The following is a 26,740-nucleotide window of genomic DNA, read 5'->3' on the forward strand; positions in this document are numbered from 1 at the left end:
AACGTTACTTAAGTAATTTTTCCTCTGTTTTTAACCAGAGCAGTTTGAACTCGTAAGCGTCTGGGAAACAAGATAAGTCCATGTGTGTGCTTGTGGGAGTGGAGAGATTTTTGCTCCCCTCCCCCATTCTATCATCTCCTCACTAGATTCCCTGTAGCAAGTTTAATCTTAACTAAAAGCTGATGCTGGTTACCAGGTAACCACATATTCTGTGTTGCTTTTAGTTTTCTAGGTCAGATCCTCAGCTGAAGTAACTGTCCTAGGGCAGGTGACACTATTTGGGATTCTGGTCTAGCTTTGTTCAGAACCAGAAATGAGTATTTTCCACATAGACGTGTATTTTGTTAATCCTTCTTTAGATAGCTAAGTAATTAGGATTAATAGATAAACCACGCTATTAATCCTGTTTGAGATGAGAGTTGATGATTTTACTTAGGAATGACACCACAAAACCCATCCTTGAGAAATACTGCAACAACCTTTTTTTATTGATTATTTCCATGCTTGCATCATGATCATATTGCACTACAGTATCACGGAAGTAAGGTGGCTAAGTTTGCAAGTACGCTGAAAAGTACAGTCTGATTTCATCATTGTCTAATGAGGACATATTATGCTAAAAATTCCTTACTAGACATTTTAAATTGAAAGTAATGTTCTAGAAAACTAATTGTTCCTGTTTATCAATAAAGTCCTTTCCTTGGCTTAAGATGAAATAGGTATTCTATAAAATAAATGTTCTTCTGTTTCTATTTGTATATTCTATAACTTTTACTCCAGAAAGATCTGATAAAAATGTAATGACGTAGTGGGTAGGTTTATGATGAAAAATACTGACCTCCCATGTCTTACTCATGCCCTTCCATTCGTGCCATGTTTTATCCTGGGCATTGCAGGGGAGACAAGCAGCAAATACATCTTAAACATAGATAAGGGAGGGGTCATGGGGCTCTCTACAATGAAGGAACCTCCTAGAGCCCCGAAAAGTGTTTTCTAGAGACCTACTGTGTCTGTACAAACAAGGCAGATTGACTGGTATCAGTTACTCCTTACACATGCTGTCCTCTGCAAAACCTGGCAGCATACAGCACCACCCATACGTCTTGTTTACTAAGAGGCATGTTCAATTTGCTGCTGTACTTACGAGTGGAAGATTTGTTTTCTTCTACTTTTTCAGTTGACTGAGTCTTTAACAGGAAAGTTTAACAACTTCCGAGTCATGAAGCTCATTTCTGTTTGTGATGAAACTCGACTGAAATTATTTCAGGAACAATCTTAGCTTAACACTTTCTGAACTGAAATGAGGATGTGGAGGTGAATTCTCTAGGAAAAAACAGTATCATATTTTTCTTCATCACTGACCTTGCTGGAACAATAGGTCAAATTCCTTCTTTATACAGGAATAAAAAAAGGCCTGAGTCAAAAATCTCAAAACTGGCACAGGACATGCAGATCTTCCTCCTGGCCATACTTTTATCTCAGGAAATAAACTTTATTTTCAAGTACAGTGTGCACCACATTTAAGTAAGAGACATGAAGATGATTGTTTGCATAAAACGTTTCTATTGTTGATGAAATACTGACACAGTTTCTCAAGATGTCAATGGTGTATTTTGCTCTTTTTCTGTTCAAATTAAAAATTAGTGGCACTTAATCTCAAGAGGGACTGAGCACCAAAGTAAAGAGATTTCAGACAGTTTGTCTTACATGTTATGCACTTAAGAGTTTCCTTGGCCTCCACTGCACACTGCCGAGGCTTGCAGCCCGAGCTCAGAGACTTTTTTCTGACATGTTTAATGAGTCAGAAAGTATTTCAAAATTTTGGAGGCCAAGAGTACACTATTCAGAGTTGAATGATATGCACTATCTCTCCTTAGCTGTCGCTCCACTTGCACGTACCTCAGCATAACTTCAGTACTCTCTACTGAGTAGGTGTCACAAGAACCAGGTAAAGGAGCTTCATAAACATACCATGCACAGCCAGCAGGAATAATTTCTAATAGAGTTCCAGATGTGCAATTTGTGAGGACACTGGCTTCCTCCAAGTTCAGTCAAGACCACTCTAGCTCCTACCTGGCTGCCTGTGACCAGATGCTACTTAATAGCTGCAAGTCAATCACTGAAAGCGTCACCTAACTAATCCTTCCTCCTCAGGGGTTCTGCACACAGAATTTCTTTCAGCGAAATCCTTCTCTGAAGCTGTCATGCTAGTCACTGTACACCATGCTACAGCATAGCACAACCAGAGGGTTAAGCAAGATTCATCCCAGAGATTTTTACATACTTTGTAGAGGAGTGCTAGGTCTACTTGCAGGTATAATAGCAGCTGTCTCAGATCTGTTTAATAAGCAAGCTAATCGGCATGAGTTTGATGTGATTTAAACATCACTGTTTGGGAACAGAACCTGAAGTACTGCATTGTTAGGCATATATTTATGTGTGAAGAGGATCTGGTCCTTAAAATACAATATCTAGCTTCAGAAAATACATAGGAGGTAGCTGCTGTCAACATATTTCATTACTATGCAAAGCACAAAACAGGACATGACTGTCATCATGAAAAGATAAAGGGCTATTCCTAAAGCAGGGTAAAATAGCAGGGAATCCATGTTTCTAGCTAAGTCCTTCTTAATGAAAATAAAACTGTTACATGCTTCTAAGACAAAAGAGGTTTTTTTTAGGAGGACCTTAAAATTAAGTTATTTGCAATAAAACATGAAAAAAAACCCCAAAACCTAGACTCCCAAGGCACTATCACAGAATTGCGAGTGATGTATGTTGAAGGCAATTGACTGAGTGATGATAAAGAACATTCTCCCCAGTTAAAAGGTGTATTTTAAAACCTGTTTGGGCGCTTTTAAAGATTCCATTTTCCGTTACATTTTGTCTTTTATTACATCATTTTAGCAGGTCATCTGACAGCATAATTGATGTTTCCATTTCAGGGCCTGCATGTTTTAGTAATTAGCTGAAGGGGACAGACATGTTGTACAATAACTGTATTTGTGAATCTAATCTGAGGTTAACAGAAGGATTCCTAGTGAATTCAATCTGGTTTTGGATCTGGACTCTAAAAAGGCCAGAAATGCAAACTACAACTCACATGCATCCATAGAACTGTTCTGTCTGGCATAGTTCTCTTTTGCAGAGAATATCACCTAATTCTTCTCTCTCCCTTACACCTCTCTACAGAACTTACCTATGAAGAAGTGATTAGCTTTAAACCCCCCGACTTAAAAATGGATAGCCTGGAGATAGAACAGTGAATACAGGCAGCTCTGTCTTGCTTTGCTGCACTATGAAGACTGTTAAAATATAACCATGCAATTTAACCTGTGGTCAGACGTAGATTTTACTGTCCAAAGATGTTGGAGAAGATGTGGAAAAGCAGAATACAGAAGCCAGATATCTGTTCTGGGTGGGGGGTTTTTTGCCTTGTAATATGAATGTATTCCCAACTCACAAAGGGTGATAAAGAACTGCTTCATTCTGAGAAAATTATGCACTGAGTTCTGTCAAGCTGTGTGTTCTGCATGTTTCATTTTATCAGTTGTATTGCCAAAATAAAGGTGACTTTTAAAATTAATTTTTAAATTGTACATTTAAAGCATGAATGTATACAAACTTAAACATAGAAGTTCATACAAGCAATCAGTTGTGTTTTTTTTCTGGCGTTTTATCTGTCCATTTTCATATTATTTATAGTTAGTGCCTTTATGAAGAGAGGGTGTGGTAGTGAGATAGACAGAATATGCATATGTAGTCAGATCTGTGGTGGTCTTACAAATTTACTGGATGTCTCAAGCAATCTTAACACCAGTTGAAAGTCAGTGAAAAATAAATCTTTGTCTTCTGTTGCCATTCAAGTGTCTGTTCTCATTATTTTCCCCATGTATATTTTTTTTAATCTGCACAATACCAGTTTGTGAGATGATTTTTCTTCCCCATGTTGCTCCTAACCATGGCATGGGTGGAGTGCTGGTGAATTATCCCAGGTTTACAGGAAGGTTCCCTGAAGGCACTGTGGCAGACCTCTAGTGTTCTGCAAGCTTCAGCAAAGTCTGTCACAGATAGCAATGCAAGAATACTTGTTCAGTTCACAGCTTTGAATTCAATACTCCTCGTTGTCTTATTTTCCTTCACATAATCCTTGGGAAAATAATCTAATAATTGCCACAGAAAGACATGACAAAACAAAAATATTTAAGAATTTGTTTGTGAAAAATAAAATATCCATCTCATCTGACTTCCTTTTTAAGCAAAATTTTAAAGACTTTCCAGCTCTGAAAAGTTGGACAATTAAAAAATAAATTACAGGATACACCAGATACTTTCTTAAAGAATTAAATTTATCTGATTTCCCCATTGAAGGCATAATACTGAAACAGGAATATACCTTGGCACGAGGCCTCTTGTGGTGTACTAGCTGTGTCTTTCTACATATTTGTGATTCACAGTTGTTTAATGTTCATTTTTGTCTTGTTCTTGCTCTATCAGAGTCATTTTGGAGGTGGCTTTTATAATATTTAGGTTTTCTGCAACTTTTGTTATTAAAATTCAGTTGTACAGCTATTACATGAGGTAATGAATTCTAATGCATTTATTTACCTTCCTCTGTATCTTTTCTATGTAAAAAGAAAAGCTTTTTCTTAATAAACATTTTTTAAAAAATCAAGTCCAAGAACTTTGATTTTTCAGAGATACATAATACAGTATTGTTTGTATTCTTTGAGAAATTTTCCATCTTTTCCATCTAGAAAATGTGCTCCTAATTTGTGGACTAAGTGGTTGACTGTTGTTGGTAATGTTGACCAGTTATCCAATCCTTTACCAGTGGAATACAGCCACTTGTATCCAACTTTCTGCAAGACATCTTAACCTGAAAGTAAATGCCTGCATGGATTTCTTGTGAGTCCTCTGAAGTATTGTCTGACCATCATTACTTTGGCTTCCTACAAAGATGGATGAGGTCTGTAATGGTCATGCAATGACTGAATTTCATGCTGACTAACATAGGTGAAAAGTTTGTAAATTCTTAAATTATTTGTCTGACTACATAATGAAAATAATCACTTAGTCATATCTTAACTATATTTTTTCATTTATTTACCATTTAACAGAAAAGTAGCTCAGTGATTTGTTTTCTCTGAAATCTGATAATGAGCTTGCACGCCTGTTCTGCAGCTCTATTTCTGCTGGAAGGGCAAGGATGAAGTAGGGATTTCACAAGAACCTCCTGCATCCAAATATAATTAAATTAGTGGGGGCTTTGTCCCATCATTTGTTTAATCTGGTTTCCTGGCTATGAGAGTGGCTGTCACCAAATGTTACACATCCTTTGAAAAACTCTGTGGTAGACAAAGACCAGACGGTCTGCTCTTGCCATAGTTCTGCTGCTTGAGGTAGAAAGCTTTATATCCCTTGCAAAATTTGTTTTCCTGGCAACTCTGAATCTTCCTCTGAATATTTCCTTTTACATTCAGTTATGTAATTTTTTCTAGGATATAAATTATGTAGGAAGAATACAGTCATAGCCACATTAAACTAATCAAAGGTGACAGTAATGGGTAAACCAGAGCTCAGCTATATTTAATGAAATACCATCAAAACCCATAAATCATCTCATTTTGATGTCAAGAAAAACAGTAGGCAGAGACACCTTTTTCCTACATTTTCAAAATGAAGGTGATTTCTTAGACCTCAAAAGCCACTAATTAAAGTATTTTTCTAGAGCAGGTAAAAGAATCCCTTGTGGTAATCCAACATGGGACTTCAGTGTGGTAAATTTATCGGTTTACAACAGCAGGACCGGGTAATTGCAAAGCATGTACCCCACTGGGACAGAAAGGTGGAAGACTTACCACTAACAATGCTTATCGTTTGAACACAGATGGAAAAAAACATTGGTCCACCAACACAAAGAGACTAATGGAGGTAAATAGCTAGGAGTGAGGGCTTTGTCAGGCTTGATGAACCTGTAAGGCAGATCACTTAAAAATAAATTTTAAAGAGTAAATAAATATAATAGGTTTTTATAAAAAATGTATTTGATAAAAATGTCTTTAATGAAGGCATTGTTTACATGGCCCAACTTCTATTGGCAAAACTTGCCATGGAGCCTGATTAAACTGGGGTTTTAATCTCCTTCCTGACACCACTCTTGCTCTCATTATTACAATCGTGCCTCTCTGTCTTCTTACACATCACATGTACGTTTGAGGAGAGCGTCACAGGTTTTAGCCCGCACTTAATTAGGGTGTTCATCATCCCTGACCACCTGTGAAGCACAGAAGGGACCCTGGGAGGAGCACGGCTCAGACTGCCACTGGGGTAGAACACAACTCTCCGAGGCCTTTCTCTGGTTAATTACTGTCATTGTTAACAATTTAGTTCTAATCTGAATTTACCTAATTTCAGCTTTCAGTCACAAGAGCTTGTTATCCCTCCACCTATTGAATTGAAATCACTTCTAGTATTTATTATCTCACTCTGTAATAATCAGTGTTAAGTGCAACCCCAAGTATAGTAATTTTATCATCACTGGAAGCAAAAGGATGAAGTCTTTTGCATACATCTCAACCTTTTGACATGCATAAGTATACACTCCACTTCTTTTAAAATCTTCATCTTTATTTTTTAAGGTCTCTGCCTCATCAGTACTGAAGCCCAGCAGCAGGAGACTGATATGTCACAGCCAAAGCAGAAATAAAGACAAGACTAAAGAAATCTCTAGTATACAATATGCTAATGGAAAGAAAAACCAAGGATGGTTAGAAGAAAAGCACAGTATTAGAGGGTATCACATGCCATCATACACCAAATTCCCTCCTTCCATAACACAGAAAGTGGCTACACAAGTATGAAACAGCAGGATTACTAGTAACTTTGGGTGTTTATACGGGAAAAAATAATAGGAAATTAGGTAATCAACACTGATATATGAAAAAATATATCATGCAACAGTAGGTCAAGAGCCATTAATTACCATTGTTGCAGAATTCCCATTAGTCGCTTGGTGTGTTTTTAATGTGGTGCAAAAGATGAAAGCAAGAAGCAAGGAGGGTCACTACGCTGCAGGATCCAACCCAGCGAGCTCACCCTAGGGACAGGAGGGGGACAACCCTTTCAAGGACAAAATGCTGGCAGCAAAAGCACCTTTGACAAAGGTGGGGAGCAGTCAGTACAAAAGACACTTCCTTCCTTTCTTCCTGTCACGTGTGCTCCTGGATCATCAACAGACCTCCAGTGTTCCTGAATCCCGGGACCTGGTCAAAGGTGAATCTGTTCAAAAGTGCCATATTCAGCTGCAGGCACTTAAACTACTTAAGTATCCTTTGCTACGGCTGTAAATTGATGAATTGGCCCAAGAATCCCTGACAGATGAGCAGCAGTAAAGATTTAGCTCTTGCTCAAACAGAATTGCACTGTAAATTAGGTAAATTATGTCCTTTGGTAGCAGCAGAAAGGAATTCAGTCTCGGCAAGATCAGCCTCCTTAGGAAGGAATTAACAACAACACCTCTGTTTATTTGTTTTAAAAGCAGCTGCTTGTTTCTCTTACATGTGAATTGTGCTGCTAATGTTTATGGATTTAGCACAGCTCTCTAAAGCTGGTCTTTAGAAAATCAGCATGCTTGCACTAGTGAGAGTACCAAGTGTCATTAATTTACGAGTCTAGGCAAAAATCAAAGTTTTTAAGTGACTAGTACCAAGAGACTCAAAAAGTTGCATTAGTATAGTTGTCACTGACCTTCTTTCTGAGTTAGGATAAAATATTGAATTGGTAGGCCTTAAAGGGTCTAATTTTTCACTGCAAGAAGAGAATCCATTGTGAATTTCCTATGTGAACACTGATATTCCAACCAATCCAACCACTTAAGCCATTAGACAGGAAATTTCTATATAATGAGCGAAACTATTCAATTAGGCTTCAATCCTGCATGCATACAAATGCTTCATTTTGCACTCACACAGTCCCCCAGCTTCAACTATTGTCACAAATTAAGATGTGTACCATAGCACAGAGGTTTTAGCTAGTCCTTTTACGTTCCAATTTGATCACAAGTAATACCGAACACAGTAGAAATACTGAATCACAGTAGCATCCCTGAGACAAATATACATAAAATCTGCTGTAACTAGCAGCCTCCACTGAGCCATACTTTGCTCCTTATAGAATAATATCCTGTAGATCGGCACTAAGATGCACTAAGATAATATATTCCTATTTCATACTAATTTTATAATAGAACCCGAAGGCTTAAATCAATAAACCCTAGTTATATTACATTCTGTGCAAAAATAACACGCCATACTCCTGTCCAGCTCTATCATTAGGTTGAGATGGAAAGACAACAGATGAATGCAATATTAAGGAAGACAGGAAAAATGGGGTAAGAGTACCACTGAATTTTTGGTGATTTAAATGGGTGATGTGTACAGCTGTGTAGTGACAAATGAGTAAAGCTATCAATCAGTGACAGCCATTAACACTCTTTTTGTATGATTTTTGTACTGACATTGGGAAACTCTTCAACACGAGCATTTTTTACTTCTGAGCATAACTGCATCTCAGACTGCAACAATCTCTGATAGTTGAAAAACTAAACTCCTACAGTTTATTATAAGAATGAGTATGAAGAGGACCTTTAGGCAAGCTCCAAGAAGAGGAGAGTGTTAAAAGAAATTGGTTTAATCACAGCTGTCTGCTACCCTCTACACCCAGCCTCAACTTCCTCCCTCACAATCAGGGATAATGGGGTAGTAAATAGTTACTTATTAAGTTCTCACTTCATCTCTTGAACCAATAGAAAAACAGTTTACAAATTTTTTTTTTTTTTTTTTTTTTTTAAAAAAGAGCACTTTGGTGGTGCATATTTATTCCCTTCTGCTGATGACTGAGTGCTCTCGCAGCATGACAAGGCCCCCAGGGGTGTTCAGTGTTGCAGAAACTGGAACTGAAGCACCCTGCTTAGGGGTCAGCAAGACAAAAACAGAAAAGTTGCAAAACAGTTGGCAGGAGCTCCACTAGGGAAGGGTGGGGACACAATAGCATGGGAATATTTTCAGATGAAAACTGAGATATTTTTAAAATTTAAACTTTACTTCTTGTTGTAATACAGAAAATGGACTTAACTTCCTCCATGGCAACATATTTAAGTAGACAAGAACAGAGTACTTTTTGAAGGTGGGGATATAGAAAGCTGGTTAAAAATAATATTCTAGGAACCACCTTTTGGCAATTGAGTGAGATTTTGTTTATTGACATTTAAGGTACATTTACAGAACTAAATTATTCATACATGTATCAAGAATAAAATGACTATGTGAAAGACATCTTACAAACAGACTGAAAGGTGGGAAGATGCTTGATTTTTCCAAGGACTGTATGATCGCTGCTTTCCCCTGGTTGAATTCATGTTGCCAGTGCCTGGACTGGGGATCAAGGTCCCAGTCCCTCTCCCTACTCACACAGATGCACCCCTTTCACCCAGGGCCTGGCAGCCAGCCTGCAGTTCAGCTCCTGACGGAGCTGTGCCATTTTATCACTGCTAATTAACAGTTTGTTGTGAGCAGTGTTGCCATCAAAACTCTCTCACCAGATTCCATACATGCTGAATTGCAGGAGCTATGGACACAAACAAGACCAATATGATCAAGCAATGCCAATTTATTGAAGGTAAGCGAGCCCTTTCATGGCTTTCTCCTGTGCACACAAATGGTACGTGGTACAATCCTTATGATTGGATAGTTAGCTCTGTCCATGCGCTTCAAGCCTTCTTGCAATTGGATAATAAGCACCACGCTCAATGTCTTTCTCTGCCCAACCCATCTCCTGGAGTTGTTTGTTTGCTGAGTTCTTTGTTCTATGTCCTTGTCATGTCCTTGCTGAGGCGTGCACATGTGCAGGATTGCTCACATGTCCATTATCTCCCAACATATCCCTCTTTTTGTTTTTGAGCAATCCACATTCCTTGCGGGATTTTTTGCAACGATCGTTAATACAACAAACTAAGCATGGCAAAATAACAACGAACATAACAATTACAACAATTCCCCCTTGTAACAACTGCTTCAACTATCCTGTGAACATAGTTAACTTTCCTATGTAACTTGGGCCCCTACTGGTTTGGAAGGGATTCCAATAAACACATTCAGAATGTATGAGCATTAATCACTGTCAGAACCATCGCAAAGCTTAGGATTGTGAGCTTGACCTTCTTTCCAAGGCCGCACCCAGAGCGATGGAACCCACCGTAAGCCATGATCTGTAAGCAAACACATATAACCTCTGCCTGTTAGTTGTACTTTAACAGGTCCTTCCCATTAGCCAGTATTTAAGTTTTTGAACATAACTAACGGTTGCTGTGTGCCCATAGATTGTTCAGCATCACCCTTTATTGCTAAACTGTGAATCATCTTGACGTTCTTGACGTTCTCCTGTAAGCCTCAAAAAATGTAAAACATATAAAACTTTGTTTAATCATTCAGCTGGCATCACACCCGACATTTCCCCTTTTTGTTTTTGAAGCATTTGCTTCAGAGTTTGATGAGCCTGTTCGATGATGGCTTGTCCAGTGGGAGAGTGTGATTAGCTGTCTCTCCAGCTTGAGCTGTAGCCCAAATAGCCATGGAGAAGGTATCAATAACAACGTGTACATATTTTAACCTACCAAATTCTGCTATATGAGTAACATCCATCTGCCATAATTGCAAAGGTGATAGGCCCCGTGGGTTAACTCCTGTTCCCAGGCCAAACGCTATTTTGTGACAGGATGGGCAAGAGGCGACAATGCCCTTCGCATCTGCAAAAGGAATTTTAAATTGTTTATGCAACATTTTTGCTGACTGATGCAAAAAACTGTGAGATTCCCTAGCTTGGAGAGGGCCCAGCCCAGGCTGGAGCAACTAATTGATCATCTAGTTCATTTCCATACCCTAATCCTTCTTTGGATTGGTGACTTCTGATGTGAGTAATAAAGTAGACAACGCTTCTCTGATCAAGAGTGTGAACTAGTTGTTGCAACAGTTTCCCTAAGCGTTCATTTTTTATTTCTTCTACTTGTCCTCGTTCAATCCTTTTTACTACTCCTACTACATAGAGTGAATCAGACATTACATTTAATCCCAGATCTGGCCAGGACAAAAATGCCCACAAAACTGCTTGGAGTTCTAACATCTGCAAGGAATCTTCTCTTTGGCCTTGAATGAGGTGATATTTCCATTCCTCTCCTTCTAACCAGGTACAAGCAGCTTGCTTTGATTTTTTCCCTGCATCTGTAAAAACTGTTAACCCTTCAACTGGTACTTCTGATTGCATTGGAAAATTTTCGATTACTTGGTTCATTAACAACGGTAGTAATCGATGTGCTGGATAAACATTAGAGAGTTGGCCAGTATAATCTTCAAGAGCAACTTGTAATGCCTCAGAATGTCTAAGAGCCATTCTAAATATTCTTGTATTAGTGGGACAATAATAGTTTGAGGATCGGTGCCTGTAATTTCAATAATTCTGCGTCTGCCTTTCATAATTAACTGTGATACTAATTCTGCTCTTGTAGTTATGGTTTTCTTAGGGGTATGTGCAGTAAAAACCCACTCTAGGATTCGCAATGGTTGTCCTTGTTCTGAGTTCCATTGCATAATAATGGCTAATGGATATTGTCTATTTCCTCCACTATTGATAATCATCAGTTGCACTGGGAGTTCTAATTGTATTCGTTGTGCATGACACGACTCTTATCTTATCTGTAATTTTCTGCAAAGCAATTTTATGTTCCTGTGTCAAGGTTCTTTTACTATCAGCTTGAACAGTAGTGTTCAATAATGGCATTAATGGCTTTAGATCATCAATGGTAATACCACATAAATTTCTAACCCATTGGATATCTCCAGTCATTTTTTGGACATCATTTAATGTGTGAACCTCCATGTTAATTTTTAATTTCTGTGGACGAATAATGGCATTGGTTATTGTCCACCCTAAATACTTCCGAGGAGAGGTAGACTGTACCTTTTCAGGGGCTATTTTCAAACCTCTATTGGACAGTTCCTTTTGCAAATGACCTAATATAACTTCTGATTGCATGTGTTCCCCAGCTATTAATATATCATCCATGTAATGGTAAATAATTAGTTGGGCAAACCTTTTTCTGACTGGTTCTAATGCCCAAGAAACAAAGATTTGACACATAGTGGGAGAATTCTTCATCCCTTGAAGTAACACTACCCAATGATACTGTTTTGCTGGTTCAGCCTTATTTATAGATGGTACAGAGAATGCAAACTTCTCCCCATCATCCTCATGAAGTGGAATGGTGAAAAAACAATCCTTTAGATCAATGATTAATATTGACCAAGACTCTGGTATCATGGAAGGAGAAGGTAATCCCGGCTGTAAAGATCCCACAGACTCCATTACTACATTGACTGCTCTTAAATCATGTAACAATCGCCATTTGTTGTTCCTTTTAGGAATAACAAAAATTGGAGTATTCCAGGCACTTTGTGACGGGACGATATGTCCTGCTTGCAATTGTTCTTCAACCAGCTGATGGATAATTTGCAGCCTTGTTTCAATGGCCATTGATCTATCCACACAGGTGTTTCTGTTTTCCATTTAAGTTTGAGGATAGCCATTTTCAATGGCTATCACTGAAAAGGCGGTGTAACCAATGTTGTTCTGACCTGGCTTAGGACATCTCATCCAAGTAATGTGATATGAACTTGCATCACATAAGGTTTTATGATGACCTGAGCTCCATCAGGAAATACAATTACGATGGGACTTCTACTAATTCTCGTGGCTTGGGATCCCCCAATGCCAAACACTCCTGTGGCTGCTGCAATGGTAGGCCATGAGGCAGGCCATTGTTGGGCTGATATAATTGTAATGTCGGCCCCTGTATCTACCAACATTTTTCAATTTTTCCAAGCCCCATCAGGGGATTGGATAACCATTTCACATTCCGGTTTTCCTCAGTTTATATCAAGAGACAGATATACTTGCAGTTGTCCAGCTGATCCAAATCCACCAGTCCCTCGATTACCTTCCCCTATATTTGGAACACAGGCTTTAAATGGTACAAGCTGGGCAATTCTGCTGCCTTTGGGAATAAACACATGTGGGATTAGGGTTTGAACCATTATTTTTATAACACCAGTATAATCCACATAAATTACTCCCAATAATACTTGAATGCCTGTCAGTTTAACAGATCCTTCAGCTTTAGTGAGGGCACATTTTACTAGAGGTGAACCTTGTGTTACGGTCTGAGCTCAAAATATTTGAGAAGTACCTGTTGATCTAAATCCTAAATCACTGCAGCTTCTTGGCATACTATTAGCACAGCAATTTTTGACCTTTTTGTGACAATATTTTCTTCAAGCAGATGGTACAGAGGTGCACTTTCAAGACAATAATTAACATAAGAATTACTGCCTCCTGCTAGAGGAGATATTTCACTTAAGACCTTAAAACACTTAAGCCAAACAAACAGCAGCACTTATGACCCAGCGGGCGGGCACTAGGGCCCTCCACCCTAAGGAGTCACAGCTGCACTTCGTTCCTCCCCAGCCACTTCCCTGGCGGGTCAGAGAACTCCGCACTGTGCAGCTGAAGCTGGGCTGCATCTCACACACGCAAAACAATCACTCATGGAAAACAATCACACAACCACACAAAGAGATCTCTTACACTTATTACTTACACAACATAAAATGACAAATATTACAAATATCAAAACACCATTGGTCTAAGTAGATTGGTAGTAGGTACAGGAACTGAATACTCAGGTGGTGGATCACAAGCAGACAGTTGTGGTTGCGTGCCAGATGAAAAGGTACACGATTTGTGCTCCATCTTCTCACTCCGTGTTGCAGCCAGTTTTTCAAGCTTGTCTACAAGTTGCACGAGTAAAGGTTCTGTGTTTGAAACGCCGACTTGTGAGGCGGGGGTTTTCTCGCCCTGCGAGGAAGGCACAGGCGGCGATACGTCAGTTCTGCCCACGTGCCCATCCGTGCTCCGCCCACTGCTGGACTCCAGTGGCTCCCCTGGTCTCTGCTCCCTCTCCTCTCTCACGGCCCAGGCGCACTTCTGGCATCTCCCGCTCCCGCCTGCGCAGCCCCCGGTCCAGCCCCCGCTGCCCACCACAGTCCCAGTGGTGCGATCAATGAAGCAAACAGGTTTTTTGGCTGACATAACTTGATGGGATCTGCCAGCGGCGCAGGCACCAGAGGCGACATATCAGGGTTAGAAGCCGCTCCTACAGCTGCAAAGGCAGAAACACCAGCCACGCGGTCACCACTCAGCTCCTGCATTGTCTCGCGGATCAGCTTCCAGAGCGTGGGATAGCCGTTCACTTCTTCTGCCGACCTTCCCCTCTCACTGATCGAGTCCCAAAGCTTTTTTCCTATGGATTCCCAGGTAGATATCTCAAATATGAGACCTGCACTGGAGATAAGTCCTCTTTCCCGGCTCCATTTCACCAAGCCTTGCAGGGTGGACTTATCGTATTCTATCCCTCTCATGGAGAGGATATTTTGCAGGACTTTCACCACTGCCTGCTTGTCTTTGTCGAGAGTGGACCCCATTCCTCCCCAGCCGCTGCTTCTTTTCACAGATCTTCAACCCAAATTACAGCATGCTGCTTCTCACCTTCAGGCTCTGGGGCAGAGCCTGGATCAGTTTTGATCGGCTTTCCACCCTCGATTGCACCTCTGTCGAGTCCTCAGCAAAGACTTGTGCCGATCTTCAGGTCCCTGTACAGGTGCCACTTTGCGGGATCTATGGACACGCACACGACCAGTATGATCAAGCAATGCCAATTTATTGAAGGTAAGCAAGCCCTTTTATGGCTTTCTCCTGTGCACGCAAACGGTACGTGGTACAATCCTTATGATTGGATAGTTAGCTCTGTCCATGCGCTTCAAGCCTTCTTGCAGTTGGATAATAAGCACCACGCTCAATGTCTTTCTCCGCCCAACCCATCTCCTGGAGTTGTTTGTTTGCTGAGTTCTTTGTTCTATGTCCTTGTCATGTCCTTGCTGAGGCGTGCACATGTGCAGGATTGCTCACATGTCCATTATCTCCCAACACCGAATTTCTCAGGAAAACATGGTTAGCTTTCTCACTGCTCTCTTGCAGAGCTCCTGCTCCAGCACTGAAGCCACATGTCCAGACTGGAGTGTAATTGAGATCTCAGTCCCCAGAGGGATTAGAAAGACTACTACGCATCCCATCTACTGCATATGCTTTGCAGCTGATGGCAATCTTCCAATACATTGAAAGCTGGATCTCTGGAAAAAAAAAAAAAAAAAAAAAAAAAAGGCATCAAAATGAATGTTTCTTCCTGGTAAGACCCTTCCCAAGCTTCCCTTTATGGATGGGCATTAGAAAAGTGGGATTTTTGCATCATTAATGCATTTATTACTTTTTATTCATGATGTCTGAAGAAGGTCCCTTTTTGTTCTAAATTTTACAATAAATACATATACTCAAAGCAGAAACATCTGATAGCATTCCTTTTTTAATATAGTCTATCAAGCACACTTTGCCTGGGATAAGATATGGCCGTAGTATCCTATTAGTCGCATTGAGACAGACTGTCTTTGGGAAAACACATCCCCATACATCCAGCCAAGCCTACCAGGATGCTGAGGCTCATGCATTTTGTGATGCTGCTGTAAGATCTTGATAGATCTGTGGATGGATCCAAGTTTCTTATCTCACTCCCTTCACAGACACTTTTTCTGGTTTTATTAGACAAACCTGCTCTTGTTACAACAGTGCTGTTTTCCTAGACTTTTCAGTAAGTTTATCTGTTCATCTGCTAGATGTGTGACCTGATGGGGAAAAGTGGTCTTTTCTTTGTCCTACACTGCTATCTCATCCATCTATAGTAAAGTATACTTAAATACTTACATGAAGGAAAAACATGGGAAAACCAGCACTGGCCAACTTTGACAATGAATTTAATATATCTTACACAAGTTGCTCTGTAATAATCTCAGCTTCTGCACAAGAGTGACATCTTAGTGCTAGGTTAGTAGTTTCATCTGCTGTATCAAAATAATCTACTTTCCGCCTTGATAAAAAGCCTGCATTAACAAAGCATCATTTTGCCCCAGCTGGGTAAGGGAAAAGTAGGTGAGGTATCAAAAGCAGAATTAATCCTTACTGTATTAGATAGATATTTGTCATTAAAGTAACTTAACTAATGGACTGTCTCAAAACACAGTGAAAGCTGCTCTATCCCTCGCCTCACCTGTACCTCATTTCACTCCAGCCATCATCTGAATGGCAAACACAGCACAAAAGTGATGTCAGAAATGTAAAAAAAAAAATAAAAATCTGCTGGGACACTGGATTTGAAAGTCTAACATGTATCATTAATCTAACTCTTGACATGAGCCTCACATTACCTGCCAAATGTCAGAAGGCTGCTTTCCATTCTTGCTAAACCAGAAGTGGAAGAGGTCACAGGGCAGCAGAGGGCAGCGGGGGAACACCCAGCTGTGGGGTGGAAGGATGCTTTCCTCTTGTACCCGACACATCAGTATCAGGAAGAGGGAGGGGAGGGCTGCTCTTCCGCATTTGGTAGTCTGACACAAAAAGGTCTGGACCCATAGCAGCTACCAAAAAGGCATCGGGAAAAACAAAATTTGGCCAGATTGCCCCTTTCAAGCTAAGCCACAAATTGAACTCCAGTGACAGCAAGTCTGAATTATCTAACCTCAGCAACATTTACTCAGGGGTGAAGTCAGACAAAACAAAGGCTTTACCAGATCCTGAAGGACAAGAATTTTAATTATATTCACGCAGAGAACACGTAAAACATTTTCTCAAGCAGGTCTTTGCCTTGCACGTGCCAGTCCAGGCCTATTTACTATAGAGAGACTGAGAAGGTCGCTATTCTCTGTACACCAGCACTGCAGCTGCTTCAAGCTGCTGCTTGAACTGTGTCATACCACACCAACCATGCACAGGCCGCCTGCTCTGAGCAACGGAGTCAAGTGTCTGCTTGTTTCCATTTAACTGGATGAAATACTGTTGAAACTTGGGGTCTGACCCTGAGATGAACTGGGAAGCCCTCAGCTGTACACCTTCGTGCTGCGGCCATTGGAAAGCTCGCTTTTGTACTCCCAGCTCCCATCAGACTCAACTCCTTGGCACTTTCATGTAAAAGTCGGCTGCATGTCACCTGCTCCAAACCACGACGGCAGAAGGTGCCCCGAGGGAAGCGCCCGCACGCCCGAGGGCGGCTGCGAGGGTGCTGCTTTCAGCTCCCCGGCAAGGACTTGCGCAGGCAGCGGGAGCGGCGGCACCTGCCTCCCCGCCTGTGCGGGTTGCGCTGCCGCCGGGCGAGGCCGGGCGGGCCGGCTCGCTGCCCCCGCCGCCCCGGAGGGACACCCGGCGGCCGCCGACCCCCGCGGAGCGCGGCCCCGGGTGCCCGGTCCCGGCGGGGCGGCCCCGGTCCCGGCCCCGGCGGGGCAGGCGCGGGGCGGACGGCCGGGCCTCCCGCGGGGGGTGCGCGGGGCGGGGGCGGGAGGCGCCGCTCGGCCAAGCCCGGCCCCTCGCCGCAGCCCGGCTCGGCGGCGCTGGCCGCTCCCGCTCCCCCCCGCCCGGGCTCTTTGTCGGCGGGTGCCGGCGGGGGTCCGCAGCGCCATGTCCTCCCCCAAGAACGGCTTCTACCGGCAGGAGATCACCAAGACCCTCTGGGAAGTGCGGGACCGCTACCGGGACCTGCAGCCGGTAGGGTCCGGCGCCTACGGAGCCGTCTGGTGAGCGGGCGGGGCAGGGCAGCCCCCGGGGGGCGGTGGCAGCTGGGCGCTGCGGTGGCCTCTGCCCTGGGCTGGGGGGACCCGGAGGGACGCGGCGCGGCGCGGCCCTCCCCCGCGGTGTTCCCTGCCAACTTTTTCCGGTTGTTGTGCCTGACCCGGCCGGCCCCGCCCGGTGCTGCCGGGCCCCGCGGGGGCTGAGGGGGGCGGCCCCGCTGCCCACCTGGCCGCCCCCGGGCCGGGCGCCGGCGGGCGGGCTGTGCCGCCGGGGGCGCCCGGCCCCCCGCGTACCGCCCTCCGTCCCACGCGTGTTTTCATCCGCGGAGCGAGCGGAGCCCGGGGCGCCGCCCCAGCCCTGCCCGGGGAGCGCTGCCCGCGGCGGCCGGCCCCGGCCCGCGGTTTCTCGGGAGCGGCAGCGTCCCCAGAAGCGGGGTGTTGGCCCTTGGGACGGGACGCCTGGTTTGGGTTGTGTTGGGGTTTGTGGGATTTCATTTCGGTTTGGGGGGTTTTTTCTTCCTCTCCAGATGTCCCTACTTAAAGCTTTTGGAAACTGGGTACTTTTCATTGCAGGGCCTGGCAGCCTTCTAAAGGAATGGGGGTTGCTTTGGGCAGGCCGCAGGCTGAGGTAGTGCGGGCAGGATGCAGCCACTCGCTGGCGTTTGCGATCTCGCTTCAGTCCTTGCTCACCAAAACTCTTCCTTTCCCCTTAAAGCTCAGCCGTTGATGGAAGATGTGGTACCAAAGTGGCCATTAAGAAATTGTACCGCCCATTTCAGTCTGAACTCTTCGCCAAAAGAGCCTACCGAGAGCTGCGCCTCCTGAAACACATGAAACATGAAAACGTGAGTTCGGTCATTAGCAGCTATCCCCCCCAAGGCCGAAGTTTACACACCCTAAAAACAAAGAAAATTGTGCAGAGTTGGACAAGGCAGTTGTGTGGCTGCATGGAATTATGGAATCTTTTGGCCTGTCTTACGTCTGTCTGGCCTTTATCTACAAACATCGGTTCGCACAAACTGGACTATCCCGTGGGAAACACTGCTTCATTTCCATGTAGGAAAGGTTGGGTGGGGAAGGTTAGGACCGTGGTAGAATTTGTGCTCAGAACTAGCGAGAGAGATTAAGGACCAGAAATTACCATCTCCATCACTATGTTCCTGTGAGGTGCAGAAGAGTGCAGAGCATGGGCTTGTGCTGGCATCTTTTTTTGTCTGAACTTGCATGAAGATGGCTATGATGCACATGTATATCTTAGGGGAGGGGACAGGGTTTTCCTGTTGGTTTTTTTTTTTTAATTGATTCATGAAGCATTTGAAAGTTTTGGGCTCATACTAATGTGAAACAAGAGAACTTTGTGAATGACTAAATAAATTGCTTTACTGGGATAGGATACAGAGCTCTGCACAGATTCCCATGTAATGTGGAAGAAGAACAGCTGTGGAAAGAAGTGTTGAAAGTGTCATTGAGATACTTAGTCCCAATAGTGCTTAGTGGTTTAATGAAAAAAATAAAGGAGGAGACATTTGTGTGAAATCAGCTTTTATGGAATCAAAGCATGGATTTCAGGTGAGAAGGGTCCCAGTGTGGTCTTGGACGATCACAGTAGTGATTTTAAATACTCTTCATGAAGGATGCATGTGAAAAAACAAGAGTTTTGAGTGAGTTGTTAAAACAATGGTTAAAATCTGATTTAAAATGTTAATAATATAGGAGATTAGAGCATAGCTCCATTCAGATAGCCTTCAAGGAAAGCTAAGAGATTGAAAGCGAGGATGAGAGAAACTGGTAATAGCCTGTCATTGCCATTTAACATTATAGTAATAAGATTGTTAGTACCAACAATATCTGAGTTCGTTTTGAAGAATAATCTGTGGGCTATCCTGACTATCCAGAATACAACAGACCTTTCTGTGCCTGTTAACATTGTAGTCTGAATCTTCTAATATATTTGATCGTTTTACTTGATGGTATCTTTGAAGTAACCACATCATAACCACTGCTGTATATGCTAAAGAGTTAACATTTGCAGGGAACTTCTGTGTCATGCATGGGCTTTCATAGTCTCAGCATTTTCTTTACTCAACATTTGGGAGCAGAGCAGCTCGTGCAGTTGCCAAGCTCCTAACTGTGTCCAGAATTTTGAGATTTTTTTTTTCTTCCATTTCCCAGAATAATCTGTTTGGTAGCATATTCCACTCTTGGTGGTTTTCATGCGGTGTGTGCCCTTCAGGATAATACTCTGGAACCCCTCCATGGACTTGTTTGATAATTAAAGAGTCTAGAAGAAAATGCTCACTGGGGAACATAAACAAAATCTGTAAAAGTTACTAATCAATATATATGAAGGAAGGGAATAATTTATGGTCTTGGGAAACAGTTTGGGCTACAGAAAGAAGAATACTAAGGAAAAGTTTTACCATGAATTATGGCATCTATCTACTAATTAGAGAACAAAGACTGAATAAATGATCCTTCAGGGATTCACGGGCACCGTGGAGTCAGAAGCTGACTATTCCACCAATCCACAATGGGGCTGTCATGGCAGTACAGCCCATCCAGGAGAATTTCCATCTGCCATCTCAGCCTCGCACCCTTCTGTCAGTCGTTTCGCCCACAGTGAATTAGGAATAGCAACAAATGCCTTTTAGGATTTCTAGACCCTGTGCTGATCTCGGGATACTTCTTTAGCTGCTCCACCCATCCAAAATTAAACCAGAGTGGCTGTATTACTTACTCCTCATCAGGATTTGCAGCTCCCATTTTGACCCACCACCATTCTGTCAAAGAGCCTCTTTTTTGCATATTTCTACCAAAGGATGAATTTATGGGCAGACAGTAAGGTCCTTTCCCATTCAAACCAGCAGTCCACAATGTGCTGTACACCTCTTTTCATGATATGTAGAGTAGTCGCAGGACAGCTGCCTGTTCTCTGTCATTACCATTGTGGCTTCCATGGGTCTGGCAGTGGAGTTTTGAATGGGCACCACTCAGATGGGTCTGTATCTCCTTAAAACAGAAATTAGTAGAGTAGAACAGTGATTAAGTGTCTTCCCTGATTTTTCTGTTAGCTAACATGTTATAGTATACTTCTATAAAAAAGCAGTTATCCATCTTTCTGGCTGTAGTATCAACACAACTGCTATTAAAAATTAATAAAACTGAAGTAATTGTTTCAAAGACCACAATAAAAGAGCAATGCCACTGTTATCTCTGTCTTGGGTGTTGGTAATCTTAAGTATGTAGAGGACGTGGTGTGTGATAGCTGGTCTAATGGTATTGCCACTATAGATTAGATTTGGGATATTGTTGCAGGATTGTACTAATCTGCCAGTACAGATCCTCATCTTGCTTTTTTCATATTTCAGGATATAAACTATTTCAAGGTTCTGTGTATTTGATAGTTAAAATTGCATCAAATTTTCTCTTCTGATCTGTTTGTCTTTCAAAATTACTTCTGTAATCGTGATGCATTTGATGTTGGATTACATAAAGAGAGTGATGTTTTGTTTGTTTCGCCATGATTAACTCTCAGTGGACCATCTCTGCCCTTCATAGCTTTTGGGGAAGTGTTGTGTTAAGCATGTAGCAATACATTATCACAGTTTATTTAACTTTATGCTGTATCCAGAATGATGGAAGAAATTGTAATTGTCTGTCACACTGTATTAAAAATAGCATCTCTGATCCTCCATTAAGGTAGCAGAAGATACCATTAAACCTGTGCCACAGTGATATAATTCATCAGCATGTCATGCCCCAGTAAAGAAAATGGAGAAAAACTTCTGCTTAATACCCTGGGTGACCTCCATTATAGACCCTTTGAGAAATAGATTCATCTCCTTAATGTGAAAGGGGTTTAGAATGACCAGTGGTCCTGTGAAAATGAATACAGGAGTCATCCTCCTGAATCTTACTGGAATTGTATTCTACCTCATAAGGTAAAATTAAAGGGTCAGTTTGCTTGTCTATTTAGGCATTGTCAGGAGGAGGCAACTCTGGTTGCTGGCATGACCATCTTACATTATATATGCTAGACATTTGTTCTACCTAATGGCTCTCAAGTGGGACATTGCTTAAATGTAGTGAGGAATATTTCTGTATAAACTGTGCAGACTTGGTAGCATGGGACTTCTCATCAACCTTTTGCAAACAAATGCAGGGGAGAAATAGTGTTGAGGACCGTGGGGCAGAGGCTGTGTGTGAAGAGGACGAGACCTGTCTTTAGGAGATAAATCACTGTCTTTAATGGCACTGGTATCCTTTTTTTTTTTTGGTAGGCCTTTTAATTAGAGAGGATCTGGGATGTTTCAGAAACATCACAAACTACTTCTACTGCTAAGAAGCAGTCTAACCCAGATCAATTCCTTAGACATTGCCAAAAAAAAAAAAGTTAGTTTCCAGTGGGATAAGCTGCCTGATCACTCTGTAGCTGCATAAACAGATACTCTGGCACAAGAGAGGGAATGGTGTGAAAATGAGGAATAAAAACAGCTGAGGTAGAATGAAGAAAGCTGTGTTTCGGTTTGGGTTTTTTTCTTCGTTTATTCATGCTAGTTTGAAGTATTCATCCCACTACAGCCTTAGCAGCTCTTAGCTCTTTCTTTGGCATCTACTGCACCTTGTATAAAAGAACAGACTGTTTACCTTTAGGAAATTTTTTTCAGTACTGCTGCTTTCTTTCCTTGTTTCTTTTCATTTTGAGTTCAGTTAAAGTGAGGACCCTTAAAACTATTGTGACTCTGACTCAAAACCAAAACCAGTGAAGTTATATTCAGCATGCTAACTTTGGCCCTGGCCTTGGCTCTCAGACATTTGCATAGCTCTGCATTCGTGTATTCTTCTGAAGTTAATGGAGATGTCTGTGTGTGTAAAGCTAAACCCAGACAAGTAAGTGGAGGGGCAGAACCTGTAGTTTCATTTGGCAAATAACTTGGATTTTACTATGCATTTGGACTGCAAGTGATGCCATGATACCCACTTTTGTTGCAACAACTGCACAGTGTCTCGTACTGGTCCAATCCTGGTGCCATTCCTACCTCCCAGTTTGCTAACAGAAGTTTTGAAGTTGCCAGCAGGAGTGCAAAATAGCTGGTGAGGGGAGATGACACTGGAGACAGGGAGATAAAAGCAGTGGCTTGTGCTGATGTCTTGTGTCGAAACAGAGTGCAGATTTTATCAGTGTGGTACATGTGCATGTGTGTACATATGTGTATACCTCTGTATACATATAAGCACCCCCACAAATTCTGAGGCATTTCTACCAACCTAAATTATGAATGTGTTTTGGGCATAAAAGTTTTGACAAATGCCCATTAAACGTTTCTTGGGTTGGTTAATATTATGCAGATGTTTTCCTGGAAACCCCGTATGTAAAAGGCAACTGCAGTTATTTGTTTAAAGGTACTCTATGTTATGTTCTCATTCATTGCGCTGAGCGGAAATTATCCTCTGGTGTATTCCCACATCTGAAGACCAGTGTGTGTTTTGCATTATGAGAATGATGTAGCTTTTTTTTCCCCTTCTGGAAGGAATTTGGGTATCCAACAGACACCAAATTGTCTGTCTCTACAGTTTTGTTATTGAGGATGATGCAGTCCTTCACTTTTAGGTTGGCTAATATTTAATTCTGTTGATTTCTTTATTTTGAAAAAATGTTGAGCTTTTTATTTTCAACTACACAGTGTCAACACAGGGAGGAGTTTGTTCCAGAGAAAATAGTGGGGCGCTCCACGTACCTCCCTGAGAAAATCTTAACTGTCACCTTTTACAGTTCATCTAGCCTGATGTGAGCATTGGAAGAGCAGCAGCCTCTGCAGTGTACAAAATCAGACCAACAAGGGAGTTGTAGTTGTGCGATGCCTTTACAGATGAAAGCATGCTCACTGTGTTAGATTTCCTGCAGCAAGTCCTGCAGTACTGCACTAGCTAAAAATTCACATCCTTTGGGTGCACAAGTGCAAGTAAGGTGCAGTTCTGGAGTCCTGGCTGGAAATGACAAATCTTATGGGTCCTTATGAATGAAAAAATACAGTTATAACTGGATAGTTTCTTGCTGTCAAAATGTTGTAGGGGAGAAACATTCCTGGCTGCTTTTCTGTGGGCTGAAAGCTTAGTACAGCTAGGGAGCTAACAGGACACCAAATTATTTTCGTACTCAGAAGCCAATAAATCAACGTAGTGGTATTGCTTTCACTTCTGCTTATTTTCATAAACCTGCCTGATAAGTGTTTTATATAGGCTGGGCTTCAGCTCATAGCCATTTATTCTCACCTCAGCCTTGGGTACTAATAAAGCAGACTGATTAGCTTAGTTCAGTAAATTAAAATAAGAATGACAGCACTGAAAACCAAACCTTTTCTTTGGATTGCTATCCAATCCAGAGATGAAGATGTGTCTGCCTGCGGGATTTGGATCTGTCCAGTGTTACATATGGGTCCTTTGAGAGTACACTGACACTCATGGGTACAGCTTATGTCTGGTGATGTGCTGACTGGTGGGAGGAAAGGAAAGGAGCTCTCAGCCCATCAGCAGGCGTCCCTCCTGTCATGTAGCAGTAATCAGTGAGGAAGAAAGGTGACTGTGGTGCAAGCTTTGTGTGTCGTTAGCTAAAATTTTAAAAAGATTGAGACTTCTTAGTATGGTAAGTGGATGCAGGTGCACTGTGATGTGAGATAGTGCAGGAACATGAAGTTGAAGCTAACCCTGCAGAAAATTTAATGCAGCATAATGCATAGTTCAGTGTACCCCAACAGGGATCTCTCTTAAAAAATGTATGTGCGTTTGTAGCCTGAGGGCCAAAGCCTTTCAAATTCACTGTGTTTTCATGCCTAACATGCGCAAGAGAAAGCAGCACTTACTGTATAAGAGACATAACCTACATTACTTATTAATTTATACAAGATCCAAGTCTTTCGCTGATGTGGTGCTGCGTACATCAGAAACTTTCCGTAACAGACATGCAGTGATCCTTGAATAAAAGTAATGCAAGACATGAAAGTGCAGGGGAAGATAGAGATGAGGAGCTCTGTTGTGCTCCACTGCTGGAATAATGTTTGAAAAAGAAGGCAGCTGAGAAGGGAAGGGCAGAAACCACCTACCAGCACAAATCTGTTATTTATTTGTTGACAGCAGTTAAAGTTGGTCAGAATGGTCAGTATAAATGTCTTGGGGGGATGGATGGTAGGGATGAGAAAGGCTGGAGACACTGCTGCCCATTCCCCACTGGCTTCATAGGGAAGACACAGTCAACAAAGTGAATATATTGAATAAAAGCATACCTGTGGAAAACGAGTTAGACCAGTAGATGGGTGGTTTTGGTGTTACTGTGGTTTTGCTTTGCAGAAAGATGGAAGAGACACAGTATTACATTCTCTCCTTGAGACACAAGCAAAGAAGGTACTTCAGTGGAGACTGGAGAAATCCTAGTTGGCGTTCAGTCAGATGGGCAGTAGGAAACAAGGTGCATCCTTTGTGGGCTAATTCATTCTAGAAATTGCCTTTTGGCAGAGTTAATGAATCAAAAAATGAGACCCTGAAAAGGCAGTGCTGCTGCTGGTTTCCACAGATGCTTTTCTTTGCTATCACAGAGTGTTCTGGGTTTGTTCCTCAGTTGTGCTTCCATCTCTGATAGTATCTGTAAGTGTGCTGAATTAACACCAAAAATAGAGCTACAGGTTTCAGAGATACCTCTGTTACATTTTGCATAGGCCCTACTATGAAAAAAAAAAAATCTTGTAATTGTTTTACAGCAACTTACTTTTGTGTTGGGATGTTATCTTTAAGTATCATAAAGGTTTTTTATGAATATTTAATTGAGAGCATTTTAGACAGATGCAGGATTTTCCATAATATTATAGAGGAGAGAGTTTCCTATACTTTGTCTGGTTCTTTTCCTTTTCCTGAAATAGTAGCTGAAGTTGTATCTTCCTCGGAGGATTTATTTTATCCTGTATCTTCTTGTGCTTAACATATCTGCAGAAAGCTGTGACCTAAATGGATATACTAATGACTCTTCCCGTACAGGAAAATCATCCCAAAATGGCAGCTATTAAATGAAGATCATCGAGGAGAAGGAAATACATCCCTCACTTTTATTTTTAAATTGATTAACTATTAGTATGTCTTACCGTTTTGGATACTAAAATGGATTTCAGGGTTTTTAGGACCCTGGCTTTGTAAAGCAATAAAAGGAGTACTGTGAAATCCTTGGCATGTTGGAAGAGTTTTGTGGTTCATGATTTTATATTCCCTTCAGTGGGAGCTGAGCATTGGTCTCGGTGTTATTCTTCACTGCAGAGGATTTGCAGCAATGATAGGCTTGTCTCCATGAGTTTGCAACCTTACTTCCGAAGTAATACATACTGTCTATCAGGTAGCATTAAGTAACTACTGGGAACTCTGTTTACTTGAATGGAGCAGCAGTAAAATGTTAGTGTACTTAATTAAGTGTGTCTTAGGGCTGGTATGTTCTTTATGAAAACGTGTTCCCATGCTCCTGAGTTTCACAGCAGGTGCCTGATAATGCCTCGGCACACAGAGGGATGCGGTATGGTGGCTGCACTATTTCATCCTCTGCTGTGTCCCTTCTTTTTATTGTGGTGTCCCTGTGTCTTTCACTGCTACATTCAGACATGATGGGGTTTATTTTCTTACATTTCTTGCTTAGGTAAATGAAGGCATGGAAATGTCCTTGAGGAGTACAAGCAGGACTTCTGAAAAAGTGGGGCTTAATAGGGAAAGAAGTGCATATTGGATAAGAGATTACTGTTAAAGTATTAACTTCCTTCTTTTTAATACTGAGATCTCTGGAGAGCACACAACTTTTCTGGCTGTATATGCTCTGTGTGTGTACACACACTGCCTTAGGAAATGCCCATAGAGCTGCATTATGCTCCATTGTTATCGCATACATATACTGAATTCCTCTCTCCTCCCTTTTTCTCCCTGCCTCCATAGAGAAATGG

At 41.9% G+C, this 26,740-nt stretch overlaps 2 protein-coding genes across 6 annotated transcripts in view; both read left to right on the forward strand.

The window, feature by feature from the left end:
- MAPK11 (mitogen-activated protein kinase 11) overlaps window positions 1–4,607 on the forward strand; it is a 36,693-nt gene extending 32,086 nt beyond the window's left edge. For all 3 annotated transcript variants that reach the window (XM_074903219.1, XM_074903220.1, XM_074903222.1), the window contains one exon: window positions 3,193–4,607. In XM_074903219.1, coding sequence (XP_074759320.1) covers window positions 3,193–3,266 — 74 coding nt within the window. In that variant the 3' untranslated portion in view covers window positions 3,267–4,607. The remainder of the gene's footprint in view (window positions 1–3,192) is intronic.
- A 10,428-nt stretch (window positions 4,608–15,035) lies between these two features.
- The window catches only part of MAPK12 (mitogen-activated protein kinase 12), a 44,854-nt gene continuing 33,149 nt past the window's right edge, over window positions 15,036–26,740 (forward strand). For 2 of the 3 annotated variants that reach the window (XM_074903224.1, XM_074903226.1), the window contains exons 1-2: window positions 17,572–17,780; window positions 18,490–18,619. In XM_074903224.1, the coding sequence (XP_074759325.1) occupies window positions 17,665–17,780; window positions 18,490–18,619 (246 nt within the window). In that variant the 5' untranslated portion in view covers window positions 17,572–17,664. Of the gene's footprint in view, window positions 15,054–17,571; window positions 17,781–18,489; window positions 18,620–26,740 lie in introns of those variants that run through there. The other variant, XM_074903225.1, reaches the window with a different exon arrangement.

The sequence above is a fragment of the Athene noctua genome, chromosome 3 (assembly GCF_965140245.1).
Source record: "Athene noctua chromosome 3, bAthNoc1.hap1.1, whole genome shotgun sequence".
Taxonomy (NCBI): Eukaryota; Metazoa; Chordata; class Aves; order Strigiformes; family Strigidae; genus Athene; species Athene noctua.